General features: G+C 39.2%; 2 protein-coding genes across 2 annotated transcripts; both read right to left on the reverse strand.

Moving 5' to 3' along the window:
* Positions 1815 to 3720, reverse strand: LOC18772358 (mitogen-activated protein kinase kinase kinase NPK1). The gene has a single exon (XM_007208189.2). It carries the CDS (start codon positions 3355 to 3357, stop codon positions 1876 to 1878), a length of 1482 nt encoding a protein of 493 aa, XP_007208251.2. The 5' UTR covers positions 3358 to 3720; the 3' UTR covers positions 1815 to 1875.
* On the reverse strand, positions 7952 to 10395 carry LOC18774304 (probable protein phosphatase 2C 25). Its single transcript, XM_007205313.2, has 4 exons — positions 9833 to 10395; positions 9073 to 9411; positions 8788 to 8967; positions 7952 to 8673 (listed from the first exon to the last, which is right to left on the reverse strand). The coding sequence occupies exons 1-4, from the start codon at positions 10274 to 10276 to the stop codon at positions 8515 to 8517; spliced, it is 1122 nt and encodes a 373-aa protein (XP_007205375.1). The 5' UTR covers positions 10277 to 10395; the 3' UTR covers positions 7952 to 8514.

Consider the following 11039-nt stretch of genomic DNA (forward strand, 5'->3'; position numbering starts at 1 on the left):
CAGAATCACATATATGTTTCGTCATTATTATTATTTTTTTAATTAAAATGAGAGTTTTCAACTTAGTATTTCTTTCAATGTTGAAAAAAAAAATATATCATTAAACTAAGAGTTAATTCACATATATTTTGTCATTATTCGTCCAACATAGGTTGTGACTGGATTCAATAAAATCGGAACACTAAGCATTTTTATATATGATTGTGGGATAAAGTAGAAGTTAGGTTGAAACGTACATGGTAAGTGTTTTTTTTTTTTTTAAAGTAATTTTATCAAAAGATATATTGTAAAAGAGTAATGCTACACTTACTACATTTTTATTCTGCATTTCTATACCACATAATGTGACACTGACATGTCCATATTATATGTCACGTCAATTAAATTAATAAAGTGTATTTTAATTAAGACAATTAGAAAAACAAATATTGTAATAAATCATAAAAGAAAAGAAAATATTATATAATTTTAATTGATGTAGATGCCCACCTCAACTGTCACATAAAATAGTAAAAAAATGTGATATACAAATATGATAAGAGTAACATTATTCATTTTAAAATTAGGCCGACATGGCCATAGTTAAGTGGTAATAGCACCTAACTTAGACCAAAAAACCAAAATTTCAATAAGAAATACAAGCTTTCTAACTAGGCTTTTCTACTTCTTTCTTTATTGAGCTGGACATTGGGCCTCTTTCAAATGCCAGCTACTTTTGCATGGGCTTATTAGTTTCGAGTGAGCCTTTGAAGAGCTCATTGGGCTGATCGTTCAGTTGATCTTTCGTTTGTTTGTTTTTTTTTTGGTTCGAAATATGACTCATTTTAGCCTTAACATTTTTTATATTTTCCCTTACTACTTGAACTCACTTCATATATTTATGTTTGCCTCTTGATTTACTCCCCAACTAAGCCCGTAGCCTCAAACAAAGCATAGGAGCATGTATTACTCATTCTAGTATGTATGAATTACAAGTTTATAACTCCGAGCATTTGGTGTTAGAGCATTTATCCTTACATTCACAACGAACATTCATCGTTCGTTCCATATGTCTTCACATAGTAAATCATTGTTCAGCCCAAACAATAAAATTTTTAAAAAAAAATTCCAAGAACTATTTTTGGGTGATTAGGGTTTGTTGGTGAGATATTAAATCTTGCAAGACAACTTGAATTATAGTCCACTTAGTTTAGTATTACTTGAGTGAAGCTTGATGGCCAACATAACTATCAACAGAGCCCACTATCTCATATCGTACAAGGTCCACTCAGATATCAAATATATATGTCAACAATCAATTATAGTTATGATCGAATTAAAAATCAAGTCGTTTGTTTGCAAATTGCAACGCATGACATTGAAAGCAAGGCAGAGACACACACACACACATGAACTTACAATTTTTTCCCACTTGTTTTTTCTATTTAGGATATTTTAGCAAATTGTATAATCAAATCTCTTGTCCGTATCACATTTGATTATGAAAAACCCAATTTGCTCCAATTTGCAACAACTTGCAAACTCAACTGATCCCAGTTGCGCATGCCTTCCCTCATCTATCAGCTAAACAAAAGTCCATCGTGTTTGAACCTTCCACTTACACTACTAACACAAATTAAATATCATCTACTTAAAATTATTCAGTATATTTTTATTTGAAAGTGGTTATAGAAGCGTTAAAAGCGTTATATACCGTTTTTAAAAGCTTTTCTTATGTCCGAAGACATTTTGAATGCTCAATTATGTCCCTTGCCAACTGTTTAGATTTTTTACTATGTTCTATAATTGGGATTCTTAGTAGATCCAAATTTTGGTCCAAAAGGAGAATAAAACTTACGAACCAAACCCAACATGAAAAATGCAACAATTGTATAGTCACGTGCATTCTCCATGCCAAGATAATGAAACATAAACAATATAACAAATAAAAATAATTAATAATTTATTCATGAATATTACCAAAGAATATAAAAATAGAAATAACATGCTTCTACACAAATTACACAAGCTGCCACAAGACCTTCTTATCCCTACTCTCTCCACCGCCAAACATACCCTTTTCCACCCACACCAACCGCTGGAGCCAACCGCCGCGCACCTCCCACCGTCACAGTAATAATTACGTGCCCGCTCCACTGAATCACAGCCACCGAATTTTTTACATTCCAAATCTACCGCTCTTACATCTGAATATTCCCAACTTGTCCCTTCCTCACACGAACTCGCGCCATCTGCTTCTACTTCTACTTTGCAACAGTCCGCGCCCCTCACCGCAGTCCATCCATCCGATTCCCAATTTGCCCCTGTATTCGTCGCCAATTTACCAATCCGCTCCCTCGCAGAAGCCTCGCAGTCCTCCTCGTGATCATCTCCGAACTCGGAGTTAACCCAGTCGAGCACGCAGCGAGGGGACGAGTCGGCGACCGCATTGGGCGACACGGAAGCCAAGAATGGATGCTGCAGCAACTGATCGCAGCTCCATCGCTCCTTCGGGTCTCTCATAAGACACTTCTCGAGAAAATCGCGACCCGTTTCCGACAACTGGTTCGGGAAACGGGGCAACCCGCCCGACAACCCGATTCGAGCCAGCGTGTCCACCCCGCGATCCTCCCACGCAGGCTTTCCGGTTACCATCTCGATCACCGTGCAGCCCAGAGACCAGACGTCGGACTCCGGCCCCTGATATTCTCGGTTAATTACCTCCGGTGCCATCCACAGCGGGCTTCCGCGTGGAACGATCGGGCCCGTACACGTGTGGTCGGAAAGCACCATCGCCGAACCGAAATCGGCCAGCTTGGCTTGGTCCGGAGCGGGGCCCACCAGGACATTCTTCCCTTTGACGTCGCAGTGAACAATGCCTCTCGAGTGGACGTACCTCAGCGCAGAAACGACACACCAGGTGCGAGAACGCAACGTCGTTTCGTCCACGTCGGCAGCGACGGTGCCACCTGGCAAGTACTCCATGTGGAGATTCCGAAACGACGCCGTGGAACTGGTTGTCTCGCACGACACGTCGTCTCCGAGGTACTTGACGACGTGCGGCGAGGAGAGCGACCGGAGAATCCGAATTTCGTTCTCCAGTGACTCCAGCTGACCGGGAAGACACGCGGCGCGATCCACCGACTTGACGGCGAAGACTTGACCGTCCGATTTGCTGACCCCGATGCTCACAGTGCCAAAGGACCCCTTCCCTATACACTTCCCTCTTACCCAAGAAACCGTGTGGGATTGAGATAGAGATTGAGAGCAGCCATGAAAGTTCACTTTTCCCATCTCGGAAATTTTGTGTGTTTTGTTTTTGGTCGACCCAAATGGGCCATTGGCTATATATATATACACATGCGTGCCGCGAACCATGAAAGTTCGTAGCTTTTCGAATTTTATTAATTTGTGAGTGTTGACCTGGAATTTCCAAATGGATAATCAGCTAAAAGGTGTGATGACGTCACTGCACCTCTATGCCTCTTGCCCCTTGCCTCTTCCCTCTTGCCTCTTGGATTGCGTTTTGCGTGGAGATTGGATAGTGGGGTGGAGTCGAGGGAAGACCCTTATCCGCTCACCGTTTTTGATCCGGACCGTCGGTTTTGACATTTTTATAATTTACACTTGTCCATATATTTAATTTCGACATGTGGTTGTAGTGGCTAAATAGCTGCCAGACGCCTTGCTGCCAACTTATTTTTTGTTTTTTTTATTTTAATATTTTCAAGAACACAAAATAAAAATAAAAAATAAAAAATTGATTGTGGGGGTGGTGGAAGCATGGTAGTTAGGTGGGCAACAAGATCCGGACCCTCAGATTCGTTGACTTAATTATATTCCCATGGTCTTGCCGTTGCTTCTCATTCGTAATATTTAAACACTAAAATTGGATGAGGTTGCATGGATGTTAATGCGGACGTACAGCACCGGATAACGATAAAAAAAGAGAGAAAGAGAGAGGTGGAAAATTGGCTGCCAAATATATTTGAGGCGGGGAGGAGTGCAACACCACATGATGGGGTCATGGAGGAGACAGACAGACTTCGTTTTTGAGTTGGTGGTGGTGGGGTCCACGCCTGATGACGTGGAGGGAAACTGTAGGTGCACGTCGGCAGGAGAGAAGGTGGTCGACTCCAAGATGCCTTGGATACATGTCATTCTGCAGCACGATGCTTGTGGGTGGCTTTAGCAAGTGAGAAGTCCAGTGATGACGCGTCGTCACTAGGCTCCATGGGAAAAATAATAATATTAATGCGGAAGGAATTGAGTGTGCAAAGCAAAGCATGTCAAATTGGAAAGATCTGGGGGACACTCTCCTAACTCGTAACTCCAAACTCCTAACTGGCTGTCATGAAGAGAACACCATAAGGTGGGGGCCCAACAAATGAAATTAAAATTTAACAGAAATATCATATGAGGAAGGAAGCTTCAAAAACCCAGCAATGAAACAAAAATAGAAATCTCCGTACGGAGAAGAAGTTTCGTGATCAATTGTTTATGTGTCAAGACTCACACGTGGCATATATATCAAAGCTTAGAGGTTAAGTTGATTCTTTTACATCTGAGGGTTGTGGGTTTGCTGCCACGTGCAGTGCACCAAGTTTTTGTTCAAAGTTAAAAAGGTTGGTATCTGCATGACAGAATAAAGGGTGTGACATGTTTGAATGGGATTGGTTGGGACAAGCTTTTACGCAAGGGAGAAGAAAGAGATGGGAAAAAAAGAGAGGGCGTTGAGGTTGTCCACAGAACCTCCATTAGGCAAAAGCCAAAAACCAAAAAGGAGAAGGTAAGATGTAGATAAACTTCAATTCGGTACATACCTTATGGAGAAAGATAAACATGCTTGTGTCAATATCATTGTCCTTTTGATGATATATACCAATGTGTAAAACCAAGAAACAAAATTTGCCAAATTTACTTCACAAGAAAATTTTGTGTGGAGATGTGGCCGGATGACAATTGAAAGACAAAATATCTCAATTAAAAGACGATATGCGTATAAAAATAAAAAGTTTCTTTCATTGACTTTGGACAGGTTTAATCTTTTACTTGAATTCAACGATATCTAAAAGGCGAAGCCATCTTTAGACTAGAGTGGTCTTCATCCCAATCCAAATAACTAGAAAAACAATTATTTAGTGTTCTTTTTAGGAAATTCACCATATTCAATGAAAATATACCAACCAATTTCAAAAGATAATAAATAGTATACTTCATTTCAACAGTTCCTTAAACGAAAGAAGAACTTATCCGTAAGAAAATTTATGATTTCATACTTGATAACCTCGCACAAGTTTTCCTCATAATTTACCATTTGTAATATGTACCCTAATCTAGCAGCTTGAAGTTTGGTACCTATTGTTTATAGCCTATGATAATCATACAATTATGATTAAAAAATGTGGGTTTGCAATTTTTAATAATTTTGGGTGGTTGATGCATACGAGGTTTAAGTTTGTTCCGGTGGCTCGGACGAATGTCGTTGAAGACGAAGACAAAAAAGCAGGCGTTGATCGGAGGGCCGACAATCCAACATGCATGAACTCAAGAAGTAGCAACTTCTGCGGCTGACATGCGAACCTCACAACTCACAACTCGTCGTCATTTGATAATTTCTTTTGAGGTTCATGCATTACACGCACGCATTGCCAAAATGCAGCACACCATTTGTTAACAGAATCACAGTCTTCACAACAACCATCAGTACATGAAATTTTATTAATTATGTGAGTTCTTGGTGTTCATGCATTCTTTTCCTTTTACTTTCAAGATATAGAAAATGTTTTGGTTCATCCCCTCATTCCATAATACAATTTACGATTTGACATGTGTGAAGAAATTTATATTTTTATTATTTTAAAGAGTTATTTATGTGCACGTGTTAGATTGTGATATGCTGGTAAGGATATGAGTAGTTGTTTACAAGGAATGAGCCCATCATGATTCTATAGATATGAATTAACCTTACTTAGTTGCTCAACTTGAATTGGACTAATGTCCGGCAGTCTAACCTACAAGTCTCGTCTTGAAAGGACGATACTCAAAAAGATTGGCTCGAACTCAATTTCAATTCAATTTACATCGAACCACCAATCAGAAGTAACCACTATGACCTGGCTACATTAGAGCCACATACAATGCATGTAATTAGGAAGATCTGATTAATTGGATATTCGGGATATGTCTGGTAGAATAGACAAAACAACATGGTAATTGGAAGCACATCATAACTGAAAAGTCCAACGAAGCAAAGTTGGGCATTCCAGGAGAGGCAGGCAACAGCATTAATGATTAAGAACATGCGATGTGGGTAGACTCAAAGGCAATTTGGTCGGGTTCATGTGCTCTTTTCTGGTCATTTTAAGGGAAAGGGGTTCTTATTGACAACGGATCATGTTGGTTTGTGATTCCTCATTATCTCATTGTTTTCTCTGATTAAGATATATAATTAAGTGAAAATATATACATACATCAAACGACAACCATATATATATATATGTATATTGTGTGGGGGCAAAGTAGTCGGCAGGTATATATGCACATCACAATATATTATCATCTATGTTATTATAAAATATTATTCCCCTTGTTTAACCTTAAAATAAGATTATTTACATTTTACCCTCTTTAATTGGAAAAAAAAAAGGATCTCTTAAATATTAAGTTCCAGTTTGGCATTGCTTATATGGGGTGATAAGTGATTTTTTAAAAAAGTTTGAGAAGCTCAACCTGTTTGGTAACTATGAGAAAATCACTTATTGTTAAAAATGATTGTGAGAGAAAGTTATAAGGAAAATCAGCTAATGATGTGCTTTCATTTTTTGATTATGCAGGAATCAATTTCAAAGAGGCGCTGAGTTTAATGATTATTCGGGAATCATTTTTTGATTATGCGGGAATCAGTACCAACAACACTTTTAACAAAAAAGTTTACCAAACGCCAAACTGCTTTCTCTCACAACTAATTTCTCGTACAGCGATTATTTTCACAGCACAGCAATGCCAAATTGGCCCTAACTAGATAGATAAGCCATGAGTTAGGGGACATAGATTTAACCCCCCCCCCCCCAAAAAAAAAAAAAAAAAAAAGTGAATAAACCATGGACGAATCCAGTTTTCAAAATAAGGTGGGCTGAAGGCCTATATAAGGGACATGGATTTTGGACTGTGAGTTATGCGTCCTTGGAATATACTTGGGATACTTTTATTTCTTGTGGGCTGGGTGGGCCAGGATATACCTCTTCCACCTGGTTTCTTTTTTATTTGTCCTGCTTTATATAAAAAATTTGGTGAAAACCCTTCCACCTAGTTCAGTCACTTTGTAAAACACAAATGTCAGAACGATAAATAATACACACGCCAAGAGTTTTTTCAAAGTTTAATACTAGATATGTAAACTTTTTTTTTTCCTTAAAAAAAAAAATATTATGGAGAAACGGAAAAACTACAAACGGAAGCTACGGGCACGCAGCCCCAACTAAATCAAAATAAAATGGAGCCGAGCAACCTAAAGGAAGTCCTCGCTCCCACGGGTGGGAAGGATTCAAATTATGACCTAAATTAGCTAAAGGATCAATGTTAACTGATGTGTCAATGTTTCATTTGTTTTTTATTTGTCGCACTTTGAATCTTATTTATTCACAATAAATAAGAAATTGTCACATTAACTAATTACTAAAAGTTTGAATAATAAATTAGTTTCTCTAGTATTATTGTTTATCAAATCTCTCATATAGAATCGGCCATACATGGGTCCTAAATATGATTTTATAATTCCATCCAACTCACAACAAGGAACATAGTTGGGATAATTCTTGAAGGCGAAATTCGAACCAAATGAGCTTCTATCTAAATACAACCTATGAATCTCATCAACATACTTGAGTCTTCTAACATTAAAAATGAAAATCTCTCTAAACTCATATAAATAGAATTTAGCTTTAATTCTCCGACTAAATTCCTCAATTACTAATTTCTAATGTGTCCATGTCATTGTCTTGGTAATATTTTATCTTCTTACGACATCATCACAAACCTGAAATCCCAACACAAAGATCAAGTCTTTCGTACAATGTTCAACCGTTGTAGCAAAAGACCAAGACTTCTTCCAACAGAAGAGGTCAGATAGGTACAAGACGGGAGGGGGTTTGTAACATTCTATGTATTGCTTATATTATATCAGCCAACTAATTCTAGAGAACAAAAAATTATTATAAAAAATAAATTAATCAACAAACTAAGTTAAGTTATACAAAGAATCAAAGAATAGGGCTGCAAGAATTATATAAATCAATGACTAGGCTGAATCTCTCTTCTATGGGTGTCGAAAAATTTGCAGCAAGAATGGTTAATAACTTAATACCCTAATAATCTAAGCATAGATCTGGCTGGCTCCCAAGTGATATCTGATGCACCACACCTCCCATCATCAGAAATCCTTGTCAACAATACTGTCACCAACGGGCAAATCCTACAATCCCCTCAGCTTGTGTGTTAGGTTGAGCCTTCCGGGTCACGATAATAATTGGAAAATCATACGTAGAGCCCCAAGGGGACTACCATCACGCTAATATCATCGCAAGAGCCTCGTGATGCAGATAGTTCTACCAGCTTTTTACAAGCCAACAGAGGTTGCCCATCAATGGCCAACCATGAAGGACGAACAACATCCACTGCTTCCTGGTTGCTAACCTGAAACCAAAGAAAAGAAATCTAATTTAGTGATTTGGCGGCACTAATTTGATCCAAAGGATAGGAAAAATTTATAGATTCAGAAACAAAATTTTGACATGGGAATATTTATACCTTATCCCATAATCCGTCTGAAGCCATGATTAAGAACTCGTGTTCAGGTTTGATTCTAACCACTGTGGTCTCTGGTTCTGGTGTTACAAATTGTTTAAGGTGCCTATCTCCAATTCCTCTAGATACAGCTAGAGATCCATTAATTCTCCAAACACCATGGCTTAAATCAACAAAGCCACCCTACAAAAAGAAATTCACAACAACCATCAGTCTCAATTCAAATGACGCTTCATCTGAAATAACCATAACTTATAAGAAATTAGAGGGCAAAATCTTAGCACTTACCAAGTTCTCAATTCTGACTTTCTCGTCTTCCCTTGATGGCCGATGATCACATGTGAGAGCCTCAGCAGCACCTCCTGTGCTCAAGACAGCACGGCAATCGCCGGCATTAGACACAACAAGGTTACCATTCCTGATCACAGCAGTCACACAGCATGATCCACCACGCAAATCCTCTTTAAGAAAATCAGAGTCTGTATTTAGGTAACCATGCTTGACCGCTTCCTCGATTTCATCATCATCCCTCCTCACAGCTTCATTTAAAATATTCTTTGCCAAGTTCTCTGCTGCAAACTCAGCAGCTTTTGCACCTCCATGCCCATCAAATATACCAAAAATTGCCTGCAAACATGAAGCTTTAGCAAATCAAATTCCAATTCTCCAAGCACTCATTCAACTAACTACAATCAACAGAGGAGGCCTAACATAGATTTCATCCATGCACATTCTAGGAAAAGAAGGAATTTTATTATTATTATTATTTATTTTTGCATCCATAGTATAATCAATTACTTTCAGTAGAATTCAATATACTATAAAACTTTTCCACACAAGGGTTTTAAAACATAGAACTATTTTTAAAAAAATAGAAGCTACAGAAAATTTGTTATAGTTTTCATTATAAAAAACCCAACTTGATTTTGAAAAATTCCAATCAAAGCTTTCAAATTTCCCCAAATTCAGCTCCCAACACACCTCAATGACTAAAACAAGTTAACCCCAATTTTTATAAAATTACAAAAGATAGCAACTTTATCATTACCTGTTTGGGATCACCTTGAAGATTAAGAGTAGCAGAGTACCGATCCTCCAAAGCCTCTCTTCTTCCTCTCTTACAGGACACATAATAGTGCCCTTCTCTGTCTGCCTCAACAACCTCTCTCCTCGCCCCCGGAGACTCCATCGCCGGAGCATCCACAAAGCTCGATGACACCACCGGAATATAAAGCCTCGCCGGCCTCTTCCTCTTCAACTGCGTCACCGGAGAACCCGGACCCGAACCTGAAAGCCCGCTCAGAGGCTTCGGGATCCGAAGCCGAAACGGCGACGACGGAGATGAACATGAAACCATCGCGTCCGACGACGACGACGACGTCGCTAGGGTTAGGGTTTCTGGGGACGGAGTGATCATAGACGATTTGTTGCAGAACAGAGACGACGGCGGCGAAAACACCGGCGAGTTCGAAACAGCGACGGAGCACGACATGCCGTGTTTCCTTTTCCGTTTAATTTTTCTGAGTTTTCGAAAAGCAAAGACCTGAAGTGTTCAATTTTGTGCCGTTTGTGCTTCCTTTTCTTCTCGATTTTTTGGATGAAGGAAAACAGAGAGAAGGTTTTTTGAATATATATAGGTGGCTTCGAGTGGGGTCTACGCCTTTTCCGTGTTTGTGGGCCCCTCGTGGGCTATTTTAAACATGGTTTTGACCAGTGATTTAAGGCACTCCTTCTAGAATGTCATATATGCCCCTAGTGCTTTGACTCTGAGTTGGTTGCATAATCCATTATGTAAGTTTACTCCCCCGACATTGAGGGTAAAAGCGTCCAAAGGGGGTGCTCCGTTGTAAATCGGATAAGGGCGTGTGTGGGAAAATCAGAAAAATGGGGGAATATTGGGGTCAAACACGTTATTTAATTTTCAATAGAGTGTTGTCCGAAATAAGTGTTTGGTTTGACTGGTCCCTTAGTAACTAAGCTAAATCTAAATGCTGTTGTTTCGTCGTTTGATGCCGCCCAAGTGGACCCCACGAGGCCCTGATTGGGGATTTCTGAGAATTTCCAGGAACTTACCGTTGTGAACACGACAACGACAAACGCATCGTCGTACTGCGCAACACACGTAGGAATCGGATGGATGGAAGCTGTATGTCGTTGTCCATTGATTTCCCACGTTAGAGAAGAGAAGAGACTGACTCTGACTGAGACGACCGTTGGGAAATTGGAAAATTGGAAGATTGGAAAATTGGAAATTG

The sequence above is a fragment of the Prunus persica genome, chromosome G6, assembly GCF_000346465.2.
Source record: "Prunus persica cultivar Lovell chromosome G6, Prunus_persica_NCBIv2, whole genome shotgun sequence".
NCBI lineage: Eukaryota > Viridiplantae > Streptophyta > Magnoliopsida > Rosales > Rosaceae > Prunus > Prunus persica.